We start from the raw sequence: 24,251 nt of genomic DNA, 5'->3' as shown, positions 1-24,251 counted from the left end.
CGCACGTCTGCACTTCAAGTATTTCTACATTGTTTGATTATGGGAGTATTTTACACATATAGTCTACATGCAGTTCTGAAATTTCACACGTTGCAAATATGATACAAACATGATGCATTGTTATTTTACTTATGTCATATGTTTGTCTTGCAGTTGGTTTCTCATTGTTGGGCCTTATACTGCAACATTCAGGGATGAGAAGCGTGAAATAAGTTTTTGTGGTGAAATGAATGTGATCGTGGTCAACCCTGAGCGGAGGAGTGATGTCCAGGGATTAAAAACTGAATCACTTCCTCAGGAATGTAAGTGAGTTGTCTTCAGTGTCATGTCTCCCTGCGAGGCTCCTCTCTGCAGGTCAGATTGAAGCCTCCTCTTCATTCAGCAGCTCCTTGGATCCTAATCTTGCTTCTGTGACCCACTTCTTCCCCTCGGGTCTCATTTAACTTTGATCTAATCTAATCTAATGTCACTTTCTCGCGCATCTCACGGTTTTATTTCCCCGCTAACGTCGCCATGGCCGCGCGGCGCGCTCCCGTCACCACGTCAGGAGGAGGCAGCCCCGCTGGTGCTGAGGCTGACGAGGATGAGGAGGATGGTGATGATGGCGGTGATGGAGGAGCACCGTTGAGTTCGCTCTCGCGGTTTTCTCTCCCCCTTTTTATCCATTCATTCTTTTTGATCGCAGTAAAAAAATTACACATTATAGTGACGTGAAGGGCAACACCGCCGATTTGACCCGATACCCTTCTCCGCCTCCCTCCCGTCTCCCGAGCCGAGACCGAGATGGGGAACGAAGCGAGCATGGAGGGCGGCGAGCCGGGAGCCGTCGGGATGATGGGGACGGCGATGCCCGGCGGACCCGCAGCGGGACCGGGGGCGGGACAGCACATGAAGCCGGTGAACGGATCCGCTGCCGGCGGAGGGATGGGAGTCGGAGGCCCCGGGATGGGGATGTCAAGGTAGGAGCAGCGGTGGTGGTGGAGGTGGAGGTGTTTCGGGTGAAGGGGGCTGGCCGGAGTGTAGTACTCTACATCCCAAACACGGAAACGCTTGATGGAGAAGCAGGGGATCAGATTTTTTTTACGGAGATGGGATTAACAGGGTGTTCCACACTGTTCCCCAGCTTCCGTGCACTGTGAGCGGACATGTGTTGTCTAGAGAGACGCTGGGACAGATGCAGACATTAAAAAGCAGGAGCTGTCCGTGGTGCTGACACGCTCCATGCTGCTGAGCCTGAGCTGGCTCCACAGGAAGGTTTTCACACTGCAGGTTCAGGTGTTTTCCCATCACTGGTTGTCACTCTGCTGCTGTTCTGAACCTCTGATGAGATTTTGTCATGTGCTCTAATAGTATTCCCTCCCTCCCTCCCTCAGCTCGTATCTTGCTCAGGCGTGTGTGCGTGTTGCTTTGACAGCCTTCGTTTTTCTCCATCATCATTTTTAGGCATGCAGAGATCGAGTTCGAAGAGTTCGCGCCTGCCCTTTATGAAACGGGACGTTTTTGTGCTCCATGTTTGAGATGTTGATGCATTTGGACAAACAAACCGTTTTCATACACTCTACTCGTTCCGCATGGGCGAGGGGAGGATGTTGAATGTGTGCGTGCTCGTGCGTTAAGGGGGCTTGCCTGGCTATGTAGGCGTGTGTTTGATGCTGTGTGTGTAGTATGGTACTATCAGCATTGCCACCGTTTCCCGTTAATGACGTACAAACCGTCTGACTGACAGATGGTGCTTATAGCGACCGAACCTACACACACACACCATATCCAACCAAACTGAACCAAACCTCCAAAGACCTGCAGCCTTTGCATTTCAATCCATGTCATGTTATCCAATATCTTTAGAAATGAAAAGCAGAACAAATAAATGAATATCCTTTATTCTGCGTGTGACATTTGTGGCTTTCACACCATTGAAACAGCAGTTTCAGTGATTTGATGCAAGAACACAATACATTAATCGCTCATAATATAAAACCACATCAACAAACTGTAATGCAGCTTTTTAGATGAGTAAAATGTGACATTTAACCTGCATTGTAAATACATAAAACTACAATTATGTTATATTCCATCCACTTATAATCTCGTTTCATAACACACTTTATACACCAATCACATACTGCATTATATACAGTATGTGTCCCATGCAGGTCAACCCCTCCTGGTTATAGAATAACCATATACCATAACAGCACTATGACATGTGACTTGTTATCTGTCCTGTAACCTGATTTAACATAACCTGGCATAACATCTGTACAGTATCTGTACAGTACACACACTTGCATGGGGTATGGTCAGTGTGTGGATGTGTGTGTGTGTGTCTGTGTGGGGGGAGGAGGGGGGGGGGGGTGCATTTAGGACACATCCTGGGTTTGATTCATGCCTCTGTAGGACAGAGTAGAGCAGCGCAGCGCAGGCCTATATCCGTCATTATATAACACAGAGACTGAGAAAGCAGATGACAGCTTCATCTCACTTCCGATGAACGACAACACAGCTGGACGTGCTCTGGTGCATTATCTGTGCACTATACTGTGTTCAGGGGATTCACGGTGATTTCGTCGTCTTCTTTGTTACATTTGTATAATTTCCTGCATTTTCCGGAGGCTTCAGAACGTCTGGTTTCAAACGGCTAAAAATAATCGTCCATACATTTCAAATTCATGTGGAATAAAAGCCGATGGTTTCTGCAGAACGCAGCGTCTCACGTTAAGTATTTATAAAGGCGTAATACAAGGCCATGTGAACAGATTGAATCACGTGCAGAGCGTGTTTGGTCGCCCCCTGCCTCTCTTACTCTCATACACTCTCTCTCTCTTCTGCACTGCTTTGCCTGACTGCCTGCTCCTGTCCCCCCCTCTCTCTCTCGCTCCCTGTCTCCTCTGCACACATATATGCTCTACTTCTCTTTCCCTCTCTCTCTTTCTCTATCTATCTCTATATCATTTCCACACTTGCATCTCTTAAAGCTGTAGGAAAAAAGGATGCTATTTTCTCTCATCCCCTTTTCTTCAGACTCCCTTTCTTCCTATCCCTCTCACTCTACTGCTTTTGTCTCTTTTTTCTTTTTAATTCAATCTCTGCACATTCCCCGGCCCCACACATATATTGCCTTCTTTCTTTTGCCTTGCTCTCTCTTTCCATTCGTCTCGAATTAACAGAGCACTCAGGTATCATTTCATGCTTTTTACTCTGATAGTGTAAAGCACTATGTCAACATGATTATTTTTTCTATGAAGGATGCGACTGACATTATTTACTTTTAGTATGACTCTCATTGTCAAATCCTATTAAAAGAGCAACACCAACAATTTCTCTCTGCCTGACTGTAGACACATTAATATACATGTAACTCTCAAAGCCCTTTGATTCACACATGATATGCAAAAAAAAAAAGGTAGTACAAACATGTAGTTTCACTTTTTAAATATGCTTGGTACTTCGGGAAAACAGCTGATCTGCTAATGAGATAGGGTATTATTTTATTTCCAGTGATTTCCCTGGTAGTAATATATGGATCTTGATGAGAAAGATCTTTAGGGGACTGATATCTCTGAGTGTGTACAAATTGAGATTGGTTGAATGTAAGGGGACTGTTGGGCCTTGGCGAAGGTATTCGTTCTACTGTGTGCCATAGTTTGTTGTATTTTTGGTCACAATAGAGGTGTGTTGCACAGAGGAATAATCAGGCTTTAGAAAACACACACTTTTGGATGGTGAATAACACCAGCAATAAATGGATCCATTTATTGCTGGTGTTATTCTTTTGACAGGATTACTTGATGATAAGAAAAAATGCCTGATCCTCTCACATGTCGATATTGTTTGTGTTCTTTGCAATGATAGTATGTCATATGCAAAATGGAACACATGTGTACACTTTTATCTTAATGTAATTACGTCATTATCCACCTGTTTTTACTGTACATTTGCTCTTTTGATAAAAAACCCTCCCCCCTCTGTGTCTTTCTCTCCCTCTCCGCCCCCCTTTCAACCAATAACCAGCAGCCTATAAATGGCTCTGCCGCTATAATGATACACAACACCAGCGCTATGTGGGGTATGGAAGTACAGATAAGGAGAAGCGAGATGCTGAAAGTGAGAGGGGAAATAAGGGCAAAATGAGAGTGGGAGCAGAAGGAGGTGAAAGCAGAGGAGGAAAAGTAGGAGGGAACAAGCTGGTGGAAATAGATCCAGTGCAGTCACTTGTACAATGGTATAAACCTTAAGGGACACTGGGAGGGGGGAGGGAGTGATGGGGTAGTGATAAATCAAAAGACATATAAACCTGTTACCTGCAGTCAGGGATCATCCAAGAACAACCTGCAATATCATCAGGAGAACAGATAAATCAGATATATACACTTATCTGAGAAAAATATTTAAACTGGTTTGGTTTTAATGGTGAGGTAGATCAGAGTGTATCTGTACCAGCTGTTTTTAAAGTGTTAATTCTGAGCCATCAGTAATGTTTTTTGATATTTATTTTGTAATTATTTTCCATGGCTGCACGAACTGACTTGAACAAAAACACACCGATCTGGTACAACATCAGAACATCAGGTACCTGTTTTAATGTTGCCTCTGATGCCTCGTGTGATTTGATTTATATCAGCTTAACCTCCTTACTGTGAAATGTCAAAACAAAGATTTACATCAGGGTAACGGTAAACTAGCTTCTTCATTGATTTCAGATTTCTGAACCGGCTTTTAACCAATTAGCAAGTAGTAACTGAATTTAGGTGCAGAACCAGTATTTCTATGATTTTCTCTCATGTTGAAGTAGTGGGCCCTTTGAGAGAGAAAGTAAGGGTGTGGAGGTCAGGGAGGTGGACGTCTGTGTAGCATGTCTGATTTTAAAGCAGCAGACCAGAGTTCGTCTTCAGACTTTGAATCAACATCAGTGTTTTTATGAGCCAAACTAATTCCTCCTCGCCTGTGGCTGGTTCACCCTGATCTTACACGAATAAATCATGTGCCAAATTCACTATCTTTTTCTGCCCTTGACTATATGACTGACATTTATAGAACAGAAAAAAAGGAAAATAAAAATAGGAAAACAAAAGTCCTAATGATAAGTGACAAAACAGGTCCTTTTGTCATTGTCTTCTTAAGCAACCAATGAGAGCATTTAAAAAAAAAAAGCCAGAATATCTTGTATAGGGATGCTGCCATTTTGCACTTGTTACATCATTCAGAGCCATAGACTGCATAGAAGACAGATCTGTGAAAGCTCTGTAGAGCTGCAGTTGGATTGTAATTCTATTTAGTATTATCTCAACACGCAAAAGCTTTCCACATTACACATAGATTTCATTCACCACTATTCAAAAGTGATTAGTGCGCCTTCTTTATTTTCACGTGCATTATTTTAAGTGTAGCAAGAAAAAAGGCACTTATTTTCAATTCCTTTCACAGTGATCACTTTAAATGCTTAATTTCTTATCACCCCCTTGAGTCAACTTTATATAGAGTTAATGGAACTCAGTCATAGACTGTATATAAAGATAGCCAACGTGACTCCATTTCCTTCCACGGTAAAAACAGGAAGCCAGTATGTAGCAGATACGGTTGCTGCCATCCGCTGAAGACATCAGTTTGGAGCCAGAGTCTGGACAAGTGATCATGGTTTAGGAGTATCGAGGTCATGAGTTAGTCAATCATGACGTTTTACCCTATTTTGTAGCATTAAATAACATAACATGAACTCCTGAGCAGACATCAGCGTTATAACAACTTCCTAAAATGAAATAAACAAAACAAACAATATGTGGCGTAAATTTGATGGTGCGGTGGCAAAGGTTGTTCCGGGTTCAACAGATATTGATCATTAATCATATCTTTATGTTTTAGATTTTATAAAACATAAAATCTAAAACATATCTTTATGTTTTATATTTGATTTTTTTCAATACAATTAAATTTTATAACATTTGGCTGTCACAGTTCTTAGTATGAGTCAAATGTATGCTATTCCAAAAATATTATATTATTGGTTTCTCCCAGCTCTGCTGACGTAACAGCATCACGGTGGCAGGAAAGCAACAAACTCTTTTTTAAACGACAGAAAGTGAAATTACATTATTACTTCACATTACTATACAACATTGCATATGATAGGAACAGTTTGATGGTAGCTAGTAGCAGCTAAAGTTAAACTCTGTAGCTGCTGTCTCGTCAGCCAGTAGTTAGCACCTTATTTAATGTTAAGGAGCTCACAGTGAGCTGATGGTTTTTACCACGATCACAGGTTGTATTGAGATAATCTCTGATGAGACGTCTCCAGGTCCAGATACAGACAGTGTCTTAGTCAGGAGAGGGACAGTGCAGCAGGTATTCTACTGAGGAGACAGTGATGATACACTATGATTCCCTCTGTATCTCTGTCTGTTGTTATATCAGTGTGTCTGTTTGTCTGTAGTTATATCAGTGTGTCTGCCTGTAGATATATCCCTCTGTCTGTAGTTATACTAGTGTGTCTATTTTAGCAGTGTCTCTGTCTGTAGTTATATCAGTGTGTCTGTGTGTCTGTAGGTATATCAGTGTGTCTATCTGTAGTTGTATCATTGTGTCTGTCTGTAGGTATATCACTGTGTCTGTAGTTACGTTGTATTCCAGTGTGTCTGTTTTAGCAGTGTCTCTGGCTGTAGTTATATCAGTGTGTCTGTCTGTAGTTATATCAGTGTGTCTGTCTGTAGTTGTATCTGTGTGTCTCTGCCTGTATATCAGTGTGTCTGTAGTTATACCAGTGTGTCTGTCTGTAGGTATATCATTGTGTCTGTAGTTATACCAGTGTGTCTGTTTTAACAATGTGTCTGTCTGTGGGTATATCTGTGTGTCTCTCTGTATCAGTGTGTCTGTCTGTAGGTATATCAGTGTGTCTCTCTGTAGTTGTATCTGTGTGTCTCTGTCTGTATCAGTGTGTCTATCTGTAGGTATATCACTGTGTCTCTGCCTGTAGTTACATCAGTGTCTCTGTCTGTATATCAGTCTGTCTGTAGTTGTATCTGTGTGTCTCTGTCTGTATATCAGTAAGTGTTTGCATGAATCAGACAAGATTGAAGACAGTGTAGAAGCTTGTGAAGATTGGATAAGCGAGTCTCATTTTCAGTAACAGTGTAATTACCTGACATGACAACTTCTAAATAAATATGCATATATTACGTATATATTTACCCTTATATAAAGTGTGAGAGTGCTGAGTTTAAGTTGAGTTCTAAAAGGTTTAAAACAATCCAAACTCAAACTGTTTGAGTACATAATATTGTGTGCAGAACTGTCGAAAATTGCATCATTATTTCACTCTTTTTTTTCTGGGAGGGTTCCACCACACCTCTAATTGTGCCCCCTTGAATCTTTGGCCTGCATGACTCCTCTGAAGAAAACGCAACCATATGTGGTCTTAAGTGTCGTGGATGTACCACAGTCCTACTGGTTTCTGCCAGTCTGGATGATGACCAGCTGATGTTTGCCGCTGCATATTCTCCAATTTCATTCCAAGTCGGCTCGATGTGCCTTTCATCTGCTGCACTTTGTGTCTTTGGCCGCCGTCCTTTACTTTGTGCTCCTGCAGAAGAGCTTAGACAGCACATCTGCAAAACACCTGTCTGCTGCTAAATGTATTTCTGTTTGAGACCTTGGTGATGCAGGACGACCACCTTGTGTCTGCTACGCTCCCTCTTTAAACAAAACTGTCTTCAGCGAACTCACCCTTTTAGTTTGACTTTCCCTCGCCCAGTTTGGTTCCTCACACAGCTGTTTCTATTTCACTTCATGAGTTGGTTTAATGTACATCTTATTTTGTTGGTCATTAGCACCTGTGTGTTACAATAGTTTAATCATGGAGAGGATTATGTGCCCATAAATTACGTAAGTTCCTTTTTTTTAGTACGGTCTGTTTGTAATTTACAGCGACATATGTCACAAAGATATTTCACTATCTGCAAAACGATAGTTTGGAAGTCTCTGATATATTTGCTCTTAATAAACTAATGCAGATATAAGATGAAAATAAAAAAATAAAATATTTTCCTGAAACATCTAAAGTGCCTTAAACATTTGCACAGAACTGTACATTCTTTTTTTAGTGATCAATATTTTCTTTTAGTATATTACGCATGTTTTTTCGTTCTCTTTTGCTCCTGGTACTTTTGCGCCTAAATATGGCCGTTCAAACACAGTAAATCTGAATTTAAGAGGAACTGAAAATAGAGAGTAAAGTGGAATTCAGAAGAGACAAGAGTTCATAGAGGACATACACACACACACAGAGAGAGAGAGAGAGAGAGAGAGAGAGAGAGAGAGAGAGAGAGAGAGAGAGAGAGAGAGAGAGAGAGAGAGAGAGCATTTGCATCACAAACAGGGCCTAAATTACAGCAGAGGAGAGAGAGTGGGATAATGGAAGAGGAAAGAAGAATATACAGTGAAATATCCAGTGAGGAGAATGAACTTGCTAAAGAGGTGATGTAAACATGGGGGCAGAAAGAAAGAGAAGAGGGGGATGAAGTGTATTGATGTCCAGATGGCTTCAGACAAATGAGGTAGATGGGCGTGAGAGGATGTAACAAAGAAAGTTACCATAGAGCTTCAGCACATACGGAGCAAACCATTCCCTAACTGTGGTTTCACATGCTCACGTCACATCTGATGAACTTCACACCAATATCTGTCACATATAGGCTCGGGTGTGTGTGCATTTGTGCAAATTAGTGTATATGAATGTGTATGTGTGTTATACATGATTATTATCAGTAACTGTGAAGAGCAGCTTGTTGACTTGAGACCATTACATTCATAGCAATTTATTACTTATGCAGCACTTATCTGTGTAAGTGAGAGAGAGAGAGAGAGAGAGAGAGAGAGAGAGAGAGAGAGAGAGAGAGAGAGATGACTCGTGTAGGAGAGTGTGAATATGTGTGTATGTTGGAGATAAAATGAAGGTGTGAACTTTTAATGTGTTGAGTTTTTTTTCTGATATGCGACTAATTTTCACTTTCCAGAAAATCATGGATATATGATATGTATAGGTGTTTGTGTGTGTGTGTGTGTGTGTGTGTGTGTGTGTGTGTGTGTGTGTGTCTGTGTGTGTGTACATGCTTGAGTGTCATGTTTGTGTAACCGTTTTTACACCTTCTGCAGAGAAGCAGCAGCCTCTCTTTGCTGTGTTCAGTGTGACTGCACTGTTCAACTTAGATTGTGATTTTATTTGCTGTCAGTCCCAATGATTGGATTTTTATTGTCAGACCAGCAGAGGAACAAACGCTGATACGAATCAGTTTCTGATCTGCTGAGTGGGCTGATTATAGAACCTCCTTTTAGCCTTTTGTTGGTGACATCGATGGTGAGGGTGAAAATTATTGGGTGTGATGAGTAGATGTACTTCAACATCCCCTTAAGCACAGATGTTTTGTTGCTGACATACAGTATATATTGCAGCTGTGGATGCAAATTACCATCAAATATGCCACCACAACCCACTACATATAAACAGATGGAACCTGTAATCATCAAATTGATTAACAGGTAATTTAATTCAGAGACAGACATGAGAATACAGAAAATATTTAAATATTTTGGGCTTAAGGACACAAGAAGCTGACATTTTCACATCCTGCCAACATGGCAGTCCAATATTAACTCTCTTTTTAGCTCTGCTTTGGTCTCCACCAACACCAGTTAAAAACACCCAGTTTTTTACTTGCTAGATGTTATGCTACATTCATCAATTAGCCACTTACTTTCTTTAGCTATAGCCACTAACTTTGTCTAACGTGGAAGAAGAATATTCACTCTATTTTAGCTTGGTTTTGTTTTCTCCCGACATGAACGAAAAATCCCCTGGAGTCTAGCCGCTAGATGTTTCGCTACATTTTTTAATATACCTTGTTCTCTGTAAACAGCTGCCTGCTGCTGGAGCAGAGGCCAATGAGGTGCTGAGAGTAAAACATTCTGTATGTGTAGAGAAAAAGTTCCATTAAAACAAAACAATGAACTGAAAGATGCTTGAAATCTGTGTTGAGCTGCAGAGTTGGTTATAATTCATTGCAGTTTTATCTCAAGGAGAAAAAGCTTTTCATGTTACACAGAGATATCATTCATTGTCAATAAATTGGATTAGTGTGGCTTCTTTATCTTCTCATGAGTATTGTTCTAAGCGCAGCAGGAAAAAGTGCATTATTTTCTATTGAAATAACTCAACTTAGACTAACTAACTAGAAAAGACTTTAAATGCTTAATTTCTTATCATCCGCTTCAACTGCTTCAACTTTATACGGTCAAAATATGGTGAAGTTGGCAAAATAATGCATCCATTGTGTCCAGTATCTGGAGACTATAATTTATATATTTATATTAACGTGTACCTTTTAGTCTGATCATTTCCCAAACACTAATTTTGAGAAAGCATGGTTTTATGACCTATACCGAAGCCAGCCACCAAAAAATCAGTGAGCAGGATTTAAGTCACTGTCTTTAATCACCCGGAGGTTCACAACCTTTAGCCTCAAAATGACCTCCCAAATGAACACACAGATGGCTCAGAGAGCGAGTGTGAATGAAAACAAGAGCGAGCGTGTTTGTGTGTGTTTGTGTGTGTGGGCGAGTTGGTGTATGAGCTTGAAAAATGAGAATTTTCGAAAAATTGTGTGAATGTGTGAGAGAGTGGGCGAGAGTCAGACAGACACAGGCTCTCTATATATTTACACACCTCGTTATCTGGAGGCTGCGTGTACAGGAGCCTCCAAATACTAAATGTGTTTGGGTGGCTGCATCGAGAGATAAGGTGGCAATAAGAACAATATCACAGCCGCAATATTAGTTTTCAGCAAATAGATGCTGTCGCCAGAGCTTATAAGTGAAACCCAGAGACAGATTGAATGGCTATCTGAGCAGGACGAGAGGAGAAACCTGTGGAATCACAGGGAAGACAGTGGCGAGTAATGGATCATCTGTTGGATTCTGTAACCAGGAGATCGATAGAGTAAAGAAATAACACACAACAAAAACAAAACTAATTCAGTCGCAAATTGAATGTGTATTAGTCCTGCTTCTTGGTACTCAAATGTTTTGGGTTTCAATTTAAATCATATGTCACTTTCAAATATGGATCAGGGCTCACGGAGCTAAAGAAGTTGATTGAAACTTTATGAGGCCCACAGTGTTTTAGCCATAAATTTCTGATGAGGTTTCAGCGTGATAAGTTGCTAAATGAAGCTTGAACGGAGGTTTGTGTTTTTAGCTCCGATCACAGATGGATTGGAATTTGCCACAGCCTTTAAATCTCTGCGGAGGACGGATCAAAGGTCCAGATTACAGAGGCTCCCTGGTTTTGGCTGTCAGTCCTCGAGTGCTGCATCCCCCTTCGAGGGCTCAGCAGGGATTTGTAAAAGACACCAATACAGACGGCCCTGACCTCATGTAGTGAGCAGAGTGCAGCGCTGTCAGTCTGAGACACCTCAGCCAGCACTGCACGTTTCCACAAGGATGCCAGGATGGGCCGTTTAGACCTTCAGCACTATTAGACCTGCGTGTAACATGGGGTAAAACTGGGCTTTCAAGGATTTACACACTGTTCATCTGACCTGCACTACAGGATCAACCAGAGCTGACAAACAAATTAAGGGATAAGTTTAATTAGCTTCTGTTTTTCACTTCAAATGTTAAGAACGTCTACTCAAGAGCTGAAATCACTGCTGTCCAAAAATGGTTGAATAATCTCTGGACAGCAAAAAATAATAATTTATATGTTCTGGATATCAAATTAATGAGATTTTTTTCCCTTTCATATCATCAGTCATCAGAAATAAAACTAAAACATATTTGATATAGATATCAGAAATATTTTTCAATGTCTGCACATTTGTTTCTAGTTGGACTAGAAAACTCCAAAGTCAAAATCGATCTAATACTTCCAAAAAATCTCTGTCTCTGAGAACCGCTCATCTTATCGATTCACACTTGGGATGTGTGTTGTTAAGGGCCCAAGGAAGTGCAATGTGGAATTTAATTCAATTCTGACTAGTGATACGTTCAATATTTATAAACTATTCATAAACAGGCAACCAGTGCTCTGTAGAAGTGCCGCCTGGGACTCAATGTAAGTAACGTTGTTAAACGCAACATCATATATCGCTTGTTCAGGATAACTGATTCTGCAGTTCAGGGTTTTGCCGACTGAGTCAAGCTTCACTTTGAATGAACAGGTGATCAGCTCTTTGTGCAGCAGTGGTGGTGCAGCTTCAGGGTTCTGAGGACTGAGTCCTACAGTCTGTCTTTACTTGCAGCAGCTCAATTGCTGCTGGTCACTTTTGCAGTTTCAGAATGAAACACTGTAACCGGCATTAATCACAGGCCAAACAAACAGCCCATTCCAAACAGGCTGGTTGAGGATGGGCACTGCACTAGTTCAGAATAAATGAGCAAAAGGACACAGAGTTGCTGTATATCCTGTGTTGAGAAAGGCAGAGAAATGAATCTTCATTTCCCCTGCTGCCTGTGACTTTATTTGGTGGTGTGTTGCTTTAGGAGCATTTTTGGGGGATTTTTTCAGAATCACAAGCTGTTTTCAGACATGACCTATGGGCAAAATCCAGAGAATTGGCTACAGAGTTTTTCTGCAGTCTGCCTTTCACACATGCACAACGCAGCGGGAGGTTCTCTGCACAGACGCGTTCACAACAACTTAAAATCCTCCGCATTATTCAGGTGAGAAGTGGAGCAGCCGACTGCAGCAGACAGAGACAGGGAGTGACGTATTAACTTGGCTGTGGAGATCACATGACCATGTTTACATCTGCTCTTATCACCACAAACTCTCTTGACATCTTCGTTGATGTCTTCTACATGTATGACACAGATTTTTCATATTTTGCATCTGATGCACGTTATCAACCCCCACTCGCTCACGGTGAATCCAGCAGGGGATCCCCTGCTGTGTTCACACATCGAATTCTCCTGGATGTCTAGGACATTATTGAAAGTCAGGTGGATAACATTTCCAGTGCATATCTGAAAGCAGGTACAGTTTAAGTGTTGTTTTTCATGGATTTCCATTACCCCCGGAGGAGATTCACAACTACTTGTTTCACACAACGCTTTTCAGTGTCATGTGATGTAACTGGGGATTGAGAGGTCTTCTCACTCTGCCAAGAAATCCTCTCTGTCCAAAGCTCCACTGCTAACAAATTGATCGGCTCGGAGGCGAGGCGTGACCCCGATGCACCACTAACATCTGCAGGGTCAACAGTCGAACTGCGGGGCTTGTCCGCCTCTGCCAGAAACCAGCAGGACAGGAGACGATTAATAAGCCAGTTCTGGTCAGGATGAACTCTCCAGACACTGAGACAGAGAGCGACATGCAGCAGCCTGCACTCACATGTACCTGGATGCAGCTGCTCAGTCTCCCTTTAGCTAGTATTTAACAAGGGGCATTTTTCAATCCACCAATGCTTAATCCTTGTAAAACCTGACACAAAAAACAATTCATGAATAGTCCACTTGTGGTAATAAGCCGTGAGATCACTCAGCTTATTTTACAGAAACAATAGCTGTGCAATGAGCAGAAATGTATTACAGTCATTTGAACAATATGTACTGACACATGCAGTAAATAATCTGTCCTCACAACATATGGTTGTGTCTGTAGTGTAGGTCAGCTAATGTGAACTGGACTACTGCCAGAGCAACACTGTCTGTGCCTGACCTCAGGCCTCCTTTGTAGAGACCACACACACACACACACACACACACACACACACACACACACACACACACACACACACACACACACACACACACACACACACACACACACACACACACACACACACACACACACACACACACACACATGCACGTCTCTATAGTTGTGAGGACACTCATTGACATAATGCATTCCCTAACCGCTTTCCAAAAATGTCTTCACAATGATGGTGTTGACCCTCATAACATGCACACACGCACGCACGCACGCACACACACACACACACACACACACACCCACACACACACACACGCGCACACACACACACACACACACACACACACACACACACACACACACACACACACACACACACACACAAATTAAACAACAATTACCTGTATATTACAGGTACAAACAAGTTGAAGGTTTTATACTTAAGACTGAAAATGTTTTGGATAAAACTAAAAAGAAACTAAAAGCCGAAGTCATTATAGGTCTGATGTTGGCCTTCTATAATTTCAACTATTCATCCAGTGTTGTTGCTTCTTGATAACAGCTTCAGAAAATGACCTGTACTGATTTTTATTTTTTGCCAGACGTTTCACAGCTTAGCTGCCATTCATTTAATTCATTTCTCACCAATGGAGCCTTCGCCACTTCAATATTTTCATTAGTCTTGGTTTCAGTTAAGGCTTTTTGCCTTTTCTGCAGAAATAAAACTCTATTTGACACTAAACCACACATTGATTCACTCATAAACTGGATTGAATGTGCACCATCTCTAGATGATTCATGCACGATTCATGCTTTTATGCTTTTAGCAGGAACATTTGTAAAATGTATTGACAGTAAATATGAGCTACATATTGATCACTGAGGCAATTCCTTCATTTAGATACTCCGTTACAGAATGTAAAAATGTAGTAAAACTGACAAGACTAAGTCCAGTCAGTAAATCTTTTATGTTAATTTTTAACGTGTATTAATTAACTTTTGATTAGCCAGTCTCCCCGTTCTTGCCAAGAAGGGGGGAAGGCAGCACCTTTAGGCGCCTTGAAATAAAAGTTGGACATGAGATTAAAGTTATGTCTCAGTTCTACACATCAGTACATGATCGAGCAGATGTAAGATTTTACACTGTTCTGTACTTTACATGTTACACTAACTAGAATCAGGAGTTAACATATCAGCTATTCAAATACTTTCTGAGTCTGATTAAAAGCAAAACAAACAAAACACCATAAGCATTACTTCAACATTTCATCATTTCTGAGCCATCACATCAATGACAACACTTATTCCACTTTCTTCCTGCTATGAACAAATTATCGTCATTGGTGCTTTGTATATTCATTCACACAAAATGTATTTAGCACACTGACTTTGCTTGCTATACCTTTTGCTTTCTAGTTACTTTAGCCACAAAGGTTATTTGTTTGTTAGCAGGATTAAGCAACTATACTTGATGGATTCCCACCAAACTTGGTGAAAGGATGAGGATCAGGGAAGAACCTAGGAAATATTGGTGTGGATCCAGATCAAGGGGCGGATCCAGGAATCTTTTTGCAATTTAACATTGCAATTGACACTTTAACATTTTCATTCATTTCTCTTTCCTAATGGATCCTGATGTAAAACAGGCATGTTTAGCGTACTGATATTTATGAGTGTGTGTAATTTTCTGCAGATCCTAATAAAAATGTGGATCTAGGGAATTTAAATTCAAGAAATCAATTCATAAGGGGGACTGTTGGGCCCTGGCAGAGGTCCGAGCTCTCTGAGTGCCATTCTAGTTACATGTGGGTCCTGTTAAATTCTACTCATCCTAATGGTCTTTTCTGTAACACATCAGGTTTATTGTTTGTGTGAACTCAGTGCTGTTGAAAGTGAACATTTCTATTTTTCTCTTCACACTGTGATCACTCTTTTGCTTCATTCAGGTGGGGATACGTTCCCTCTGACTTTCATTTGTTTGTCAGAGAATATTATGCTTTGCCATTTTTCGCCGCTGCTCGTATGAAGGTCACGTTGTGTTTTCTCATTATGTTGTCACCACCTGGCGGTAAATGTTACCTGTATTGATGCTGTGGCTGAATGGGTGTGTGTGTGTGTGAGTATGGGAGTGTGTGTGTGTGTGTGTGTGGTTGTGCTTGTTAAAGCCAAGTAGTACTGACGCCCACCACCTTGGAACAAACTACAGCAGCACATTGTTGTTTGTGTATGTGTGTGTTTGCGTATCAATTCAGCCTTTTCCTGCAGTATTGTTGATGAATGGGTGTTTTTTCATTGTCAATAAGTTTCAGCTTCTTCTATCTGTTTGTTACGGAGCATTAAACTGATTTACTGCTCCATTCTTTACACTTCACTGTGGTTTATTCAAAGATCGTGGCAGAAAAAAAGATTGTTTTTCTCGCTGAAAGCCAAAACAGAAACTATTAAACTCAGGACGCTGCTGCACACACCCGTGGTTCTAAATCATTGATTCATGTGAGTAAAAGATGGTGACAAGAAAGATTTAAAATCAAAACCACTTAATTCTCCATTTTAGTAGCAGCACTTCTGAAAGCCTTTGTGTTAAATTGCTGATGAAACCAAGCAGAGCGACGGTTTCTTCTGGATGGCTCAGTTTAATTTTCAGCACAATTCTGCTTCTGCAGTCATTTGGGCTCGGTGGGGGGTTTGGCACAGGGAAAGACACTCAAATGGGATGTTTTTTGTTCTCATCAAGAAACTAGGGGAAAAAATGTAATTTTTAAATCTTGGGTTTGCGAGTATGTTTTTTTTGTATCTTCTAAAGGAGCTGCAGCTTCTGTCTTGTGCCGACTACTGATTTGGAGCATGACTCCAATCCAACGAGCAGATCCTGTTCCAGCATAGAGAAACAAAACCATTTACACTTTCACGGTCTCCAATTTTAGAAACACTTTAAAGATATGGCGTGCATGTAAAAGTTGATTTTGAAAATGTTTCAACTTACTTGGCAACGTTGATTATGATACAGTATACAATGAATTAACTACAATGAGCTATAAATAGAAAGAGAGTTAGAGGACGAGAGAGATTTGAAAAACTGGGGCGACGATGAGAGAGAGCTCCAGCTGGGAGCTGGTCTCGAGTGTACTATCTCGCTGTGTTACAGAGAGCTAAAAAAAATCCTGAATCCTCCTTTTCATTCTGATCTCCTGCAAAAGTAAATGGTTTCCATCCTGGGTCCTGCCCCACACCTGCACACAATTTCATTGAAATCTGTTGAGTAGTTTTTGAGTAATCCTGCAGCACTGCAGTTAATGAGAGAGTCTTCACTCTGATCAAAGGAGGCACAGTATGTCCATAATTAGCCCCTTGAATTTAGCTCCTACCTGTCATAAATATTTCTACAGATTCCAGAAAGTGTGAAATGAGTCATTTAATGGTCTCTTCAAAAAATCACTGTCGACAACTGAGTAACTCACTGAAACACAACTTACTCTCATCACACATCCTCAAAGCGAAAACTGTACTTTTAGATTAATTAAGTCTGTTAAGCCTGACAACATAAACAGTGATCTTTAGTGATAAATGGGGACCAAGTTACCGGAAGTTAAAGAGGTGTTATCTTCTGTGTAGATAATAGTTATGGACCAATTCAGAGGCGTCCTCCTTGGGACCTGGTCTATGTGGCCCACAAAGGGGGCAGCCTCTGTGGCCGAACTGACATGAAACAACATGGTCTACGGAGAAATATTCAGATGTGTCATTTTGTTCCCTTTGAGGTTCTGGTTCAGTGAGAGCTCTGATTCTGGCTGCTGTCGTCACCAAAGCAACAACTGCTAAGAGCTGACTGGTACCATCATATTTAAAGCCAGTACTAATCAAATACTGTGGCTGTGAATTTGTCATTTATGGAATATTTATAAATTATAAACCCTAAAGATAGGGAGGCTTCATTGAGGCTTTATAAAAGAACACCAACGTCATTTTAAAAATCATAATCAAGATTTTGAAGTGAACAATAGAGCTAGTGAGTAAAGAACCCACAGACACTCTAAGTGACAGGTTCTCACAGAGTTTCATGACCTTCAGGCCTCCACAGCCCAGTGCAAACCCAGGGTCATGTTTCAGACATGGTCACCTGACATTCTGAGATTTTAAAGCACCAGGTTGATGCATGAAACACAACACATGATGTTACACCATAGCCTTAGCCAATGAATGTCATTACAAGTGAAATTAGCTTATAACTGGCTGATAATGTGACACAATCAAATCAGCAGTCAAAGTATTTACTACAGCCTAATGACAATTTTCCGCCTGGCACCAATGTTTTCTTATGTTAAAGATATTATATGCAACAATTCTTCAGTAAAATCTATAAAACGAACGTACCTATTTGATTTTTTTTTTTGACTTGTGTACTTACATTATCCAAAATGTTTCCAACAATGTTCAAACCCAGAGAAAAGCTCATTCAAGGTAATGGGACATTTCATTTTGGTCGCCTTTTAATTGTGTACGATCGGATTTACACTTGACTTGACCTGTCTCTGCTACAACTTCCAGGGGAAACAATGTTTGATTAAGGAAAAGCTAACTGTTAGCCATTTAGCCAGTCGGTTGTCTTTTCCTTACACTGTTTGTTTTGGTCACTCAAGATGAATCACGACTATTCAGTGCCTGCGTAACATGAATAAAACTTTAATACATAACTTCATCCTGGAACGTGCGTTTGAGTCATGTCAGGTAGACTTTCATCTCCAATGCTTTTGAAGACAACAACTAGTATGATCACACGCTACTTCACAGCGTAAACAAACTACGTCATTTGTTATTGTTTTGATTGAGAGACCCATTGCAGCCAAAAATAACAAACAACAGAATATTTCACTTACAAGGTTTTTATGAAGCTTTCAACTGCATCTAATGTGAGGCTCAAGCCTCATTATGGTCACTGATCAAACGTCAACTGCTGGTAAAGGTCAACAAATACAGGGGATCACTCCTCCTTAAAAGCTAGTGACACGAAAGTTACAATTAAAGATTGTATTTTTTATTAAAGCTCTTCCAAAGAAACCCAGAGAAAACGATATTTAATACTCTTCCAGTGTTGATAGGATCACACTCACTAAAGTTAATTTAATCCTTTCAAATTTAGTTTTGAAGCCAAGAGGCTTTTCACATCCATGAAAAAATAAACAGCTCTCAAGTTAAGTAAATTGCTGTGGAGTCATTTGTGCAGCCTCTCAATCTGTCTTCTCGATCCGTCATCACTGTATCATGCTGAGTCAGCATTATACTCATCATGTTATGTTATTACATCGGTTTTCAACATGTGATCACACTGTTTCTCTGGTGCGCTCAGATTGACTAACTCAGACAGCAACAGCTGGCAAAAAAAGGGGAAACACAAACACACAGAAAACACAAACTGACACATAACACACATGATAATAAACAGCACAACAGTAATGATGATGAGTATCATGATGGTTGTGGGGAAATGAATCTGGCAACAAAATGAATTTCTTGCCTCTTTTGCAACAATCTGTGTCAGGAAATAGAAAATGTTAGGTAGCCTCTATTTATATCCCTCTGTCCCATTACTGCCCACATCGAGGCTGAGCAGCACAAATTAATCCTTTTATTACACATGCAGCATGAAATAGCCTGATGCTGCTGCTGCTGTTCACGGAGCAAAAAGATGGCTGGTGAAGAGAAGTAATATTTCAAACTGAGGAGGGAAGAGATAAATAGGCAGAGCTGTCCCTTCATCAGATGTAAAAAACAAAATGCAAAGTGTGACATGTACCTTTTAGACCACAAACACTGACGGCCTGTATGAGCAACAGCAGTGGAAGTGTGATGGAGGGTTCCGTTGCCATGGAAACATCCTTGCTGAGGATCCAAATGACTACATTAAAAACTACTGCCAAAGTTATTCTAAATGAAATCACATTAGTAATAATTGATGTGTCACTTAATTAATTAGGCGATGATTAATGTGCACTATCACTTGGACTTGCGTCACAGTTTTAGGAAAATGTTTAAATTTACTCTCAGCCTCAAATATACAGTTGTAGCAGGGCTATGTACAACTGAATGCACTTCATGTTTTTGGCCTATTACGTGTGCTTCATGCGTGGACAGGATTAACTAACATTGCTTTCTATTTGATGTTTTAATGTCAATGCTGCCAATTTCTTTTAGATTGCAATGTGGATCTATTAAGGGAAATGTGCCGTTTATTTAGTCTCTAATTTCGTAATCGCAAAATCAAACAGAGAGCAAACCCTTCTGCTCCACATGCACAACTGTGGTTCAGTGGGCACGAGCCTGACACGAGCACAAACCTGCACTTCCCTGTGTGCTGGAAACTGCACAACACTGCCCGACAGCCGCTTGCCTGTCAAGTTGAACTGTTTAGACTTTGTGGGTGGGAACAGTCGATTGGGGACATGTTCGATTAATCACATTGAACACTTCTAGTCCCCAGCCCCTCTCTGCTTTTCTAACCCCCTTTTCTGTAGCAATTGTAAACTTTGTGTGTTCTAAACTAGGCCGTAGACACAAAAAGCCTATGTGACATGTTGTGTATGCACTATTTACTTACATTGCATTAAAGAAGAGGCTGACTCGCCATAACCCTGATAATCTTTAGGTAATCATTTCAGCTTCATCAAGTCAAACTTTCTGTGTGTCCAATATCAAATGAAACTGTATGTGTCTGGCATGATTTCATACAGAATCACCTCATGATGCTTCACATCAAATTCTTCAGTTTAGGACCAAATACATGAAAAACTGATGGCATGCAGCTGAAGCCTAAGAACTAACTGTAATGGAAGTTTTCTGGAAGCTGGTGAAAGGAGAACTCAGGCAGCAGCAAACGTCTTATGCAGAAGGTTTTAATGTAGACTGGATGCATCAAGGAGACCAGAAGGTTGAACAATATACAAATGCTAACAGAGTCCCTAGAATGGCTAGAATTGCTTTCACGCTCTATGTTACATGTAGGTGTTTGCATCCTATTGGATAGTTAAGTCTAAAGTATGCATTCCTAAATCACATTGTGTGCTTACGTCTTGCCACTGGTGAAATATGCAATAGAGTTAGAGTTGGTGCACGTCTGTCTGGGCAAGTCCTTGAGCGTAGACACTACAATGCACTGCTGGTTGGTCCTTTATCTATAACCTGACCTTGGGCACTGCTTAAGAGAGAATGGAGTGTGTGTGGAATTATACACTATTCTCCTGTACAGAAGTAATATACACTATATACATAATATATAGTGGCATACACAGTGATGTTTGAGGATGGCAAACATTACACTCGCTAAATCTCACATCACCATTGTGATTGTGAGCATGTTAGCATATTGACATTAGCATGTAGCTCAAAGCACTAATTAGTTTGAGGAATCGTGTTTTCCTTTTTTTCTATGTTCGCTGCTGATATATTAGTTTTGAGAACATGCTTCCACCAACTATGAGGAATTATCCCTGGACTTTCTTGAACTGGGCCTTCACCTGAATTACTTGGTTAAAGCTTGGTCCAATAATAAAATAAACTACAATAAAATCCAATAATATTGCCTTGTTATCTTCAGTGATTTTAAGCTGCAGTGATCAAGCGGAAATTATTATCTTAAATTACCCAGAAACTTAAGTCTCTCAGTAATCAAGCACTTAGAAAAGTAAATTTAGCCTCATTTATTCATTAACCTTCAGATTTATTTGTTCTCGTCTGGTTCTGAACTTTTCTGGTTTCATCCACTTAAGGGGTTTCTGTAGCTTTAAAGCTTTTAGTGGACATCTGTGAATGAACTGCATATTTGTCCCAATGCTTTGTGTTAATACGATTGATATTATGTTTATTGATGCCATGCTTATTTTAAGTAAGGATTAAGTCCTATATTGTGAACCATTCCATGAGTTGTTGGGATAATTGGATCTGGTGGACTAACAAACTAACAGGCATCCCCCCGAGCCATGCTGCAAGTTTTATTTTATGCTGAGGTTATATTTTAAAACTCCTCAAAAATTCAATAGTCTGAATTTCAAGCCTACAATAATACTTAGAAAATATGGTAGGTCTTAATTATGTTAGATTTAATGCTACTTCTGCTTTGCTTTAAATTCGTTTTTTTGTTTTTAAGAGATATGTTGTGGTGGCCTGTATGTTTCCTCTGCCATGGAGGTTATTGTTTTGTCCGTCTGTTTGTCTGTTAGTTAGAGGATTACACAAATACTGGACAGATTACCATAAAACTTGGAGGAAGGATGCAGTGTGTGTCCAGAAAGAAGCCGTTAAATTATTTGTGGATTCTTCAACTTAACGAGATAGGGTTATTTTCAACATTTCTGTTGATTTCTCAGTGCATAATTCATGGGTCGCGATGAAAAAAAAAATGGACATGTGTAGGGAACTGATATTTATGAGCGTGCACAAGGTGGTGCAGATCCAAATAAAAATTCGGATCTCATTAATTTTAATGTATTAGTGTCCACACATTCCTGTGCAAAAAGAAATATGTCACTTTACAGAAGATTAAAAACACTGTTAGTCACTTACATTTACCTGCTGTTGTTATAACTCGTGCGCACACTCATATAAAAGCCTGTGATTACATGTATATTTTACCTTCGTGTCTGTGTCTGCTGTGAGTCTATTCACCATTCCCTTCAAACTGACAGCACAGTGGTCTATTTCCTAATGCATTTATTTGCTTCTCCTCCTGAGGCGACACACCACTGATAGGAATTTCAATTAAAGTGCAGAGGAAATAGTCCAGGGGTGTTTTGAAAGTTCACTCTGCAGTCAGAGAGAAACTACATCCATCCCCCACTGGTGTACCTTCATTTTCCAAAATGTGGAAAGCGTCTTTTTCTAGTTTTCTATGGACTGATTCATTCTCCTATCATGAAGGACGTCTTTTGATTTTGTTTTGGACATGCAGGTGTCTGCATCTTACGTGTGACAAATGAAACCATCAACACTAGAGACTCATTTAGATATTTTCTCTGACTGTTTTCACATTTAGTCTTTAATTTGCTTCCCTTTATGTTTGTCTTTTCATAACATGATGTACAATGGACTGATTCAATCTATAAACAATTCATCAGATTTATAGATATTGATTATGTTGTAGAGTCCGATTGAATTCAGTGAGAAGGGGAAAGACCTCGGAATGTGTTTCCATTTGTGTGTGTGTGTGTGTATGTATAAGTGTGGGGGTGTAAGAATGTATAGTGAGAGAGAAAAGGAGGATGAAGGATAGGTTTCCAAGAGTGGGGTAACATGCAAAGCAAGGTAATCCTACTCTACCCTCTCTCCTCTATCCTCTCCTCACCTCCTCTCCTCTATCCTCTCCTCCTCTCATCTCCTCTCCTCCAAACTCTCCCCCACTGCTTTTCCATTTGATTATTTTCACACCAGCGTCCATTTATCAGAATATGGCTGGTTTATTTCGGTGCCTGAACTGACCGAGGGCACTGCCTGCAGTCAGTCAGTGAGCTTTAGGTGGTCAGTCAGGTAGTCAGCGACCTAATCATTCATTCACTCAGATGGCTAGCCAGTCATCAAGGTAGCATAGTATTCACGCAGTCTGGACCGTAAACCAGTCAGCAATTTAGCAGCAAGTTAACAAATCAAAGACATAGGACTATCAGTTAGTAACTAAATCAGTTAATCCAGTATAAGGTGTAGTCAGGTGGTAAAATAATGGATCAGCTGGTCTGTTAGAACATTTGTCAGTTAAAGCAACAGTTGGCACCATTTGGAAATACATTAGTTTGCCGTCTTACCCATCCCTCTCATCTGTGAGTCCAGTGCAGAGTCATGCCTGTCATGTTTCTTACCTTAGCAAAAAAAAATGGAGGTAGTGAAAAAAACTGTAAAAACTCATCATCCTTAAACATGTGATTTTCTGTGTCTTATCAACACATGACTCAACTATTTACCTTCATATATGACTTCGTAGCTACTCTTCTAAATGAGCTGATTCAATTATCAGTCATCCTGCTAAATAATGAATCAATAAGATGGCAAACCAGATGGCCTGTATCAGACCAGTGAAGTAGTAGTGTATCAACCAGCAGGTCAGTGAGTCACATGGCTCGACAGACAGACAGGCAGGCAGACACGCAGGCAGGCAGGCAGACAGACAGGCAGGCAGGCAGGCAGACACGCAGGCAGGCAGGCAGACAGACAGACAGGCAGGCAGGCAGACAGACAGGCAGGCAGGCAGACACGCAGGCAGGCAGGCTGTATGACAGCCAGACAAATAATTTTTCAAAATCCAATTTCTGTTCTCGCCTTCTCTTTTCCTGTGGACTTGATTTGACTGGGAGTTGATGAAGCATTACTGCTGCCGCTGCTGCTGCTGCTGTGTGTGTGTTTGTGTATGTGTGTGTCCGGTCCAGGTATTGCTCATGTTGTGGGGACCTGAAACTGTTTACACTGTCACATTATGGAGACTTTTCTTCGTTATGTGGACAAACAGCAAGTCCCCATAATGTAAATCGATACATTTTAAAGTGAAGACATGTTTAATGTTGGTTTAGAGTTA

General features: G+C 40.6%; 1 protein-coding gene across 1 annotated transcript in view; it reads left to right on the top strand.

Moving 5' to 3' along the window:
- Window positions 1-522: 522 nt before the first annotated feature.
- The window catches only part of LOC117764935 (acanthoscurrin-2-like), a gene marked incomplete at its 3' end in the record, with an annotated part of 29,445 nt that continues 5,716 nt past the window's right edge, over window positions 523-24,251 (top strand). The window contains exon 1 of the mRNA XM_034591106.1: window positions 523-959. Coding sequence (XP_034446997.1) covers window positions 784-959 — 176 coding nt within the window. The remainder of the gene's footprint in view (window positions 960-24,251) is intronic.

The sequence above is a fragment of the Hippoglossus hippoglossus genome, chromosome 7 (genome assembly GCF_009819705.1).
Source record: "Hippoglossus hippoglossus isolate fHipHip1 chromosome 7, fHipHip1.pri, whole genome shotgun sequence".
NCBI classification, from domain to species: domain Eukaryota; kingdom Metazoa; phylum Chordata; class Actinopteri; order Pleuronectiformes; family Pleuronectidae; genus Hippoglossus; species Hippoglossus hippoglossus.
This window is presented reverse-complemented; position numbering and strand designations above follow the sequence as displayed.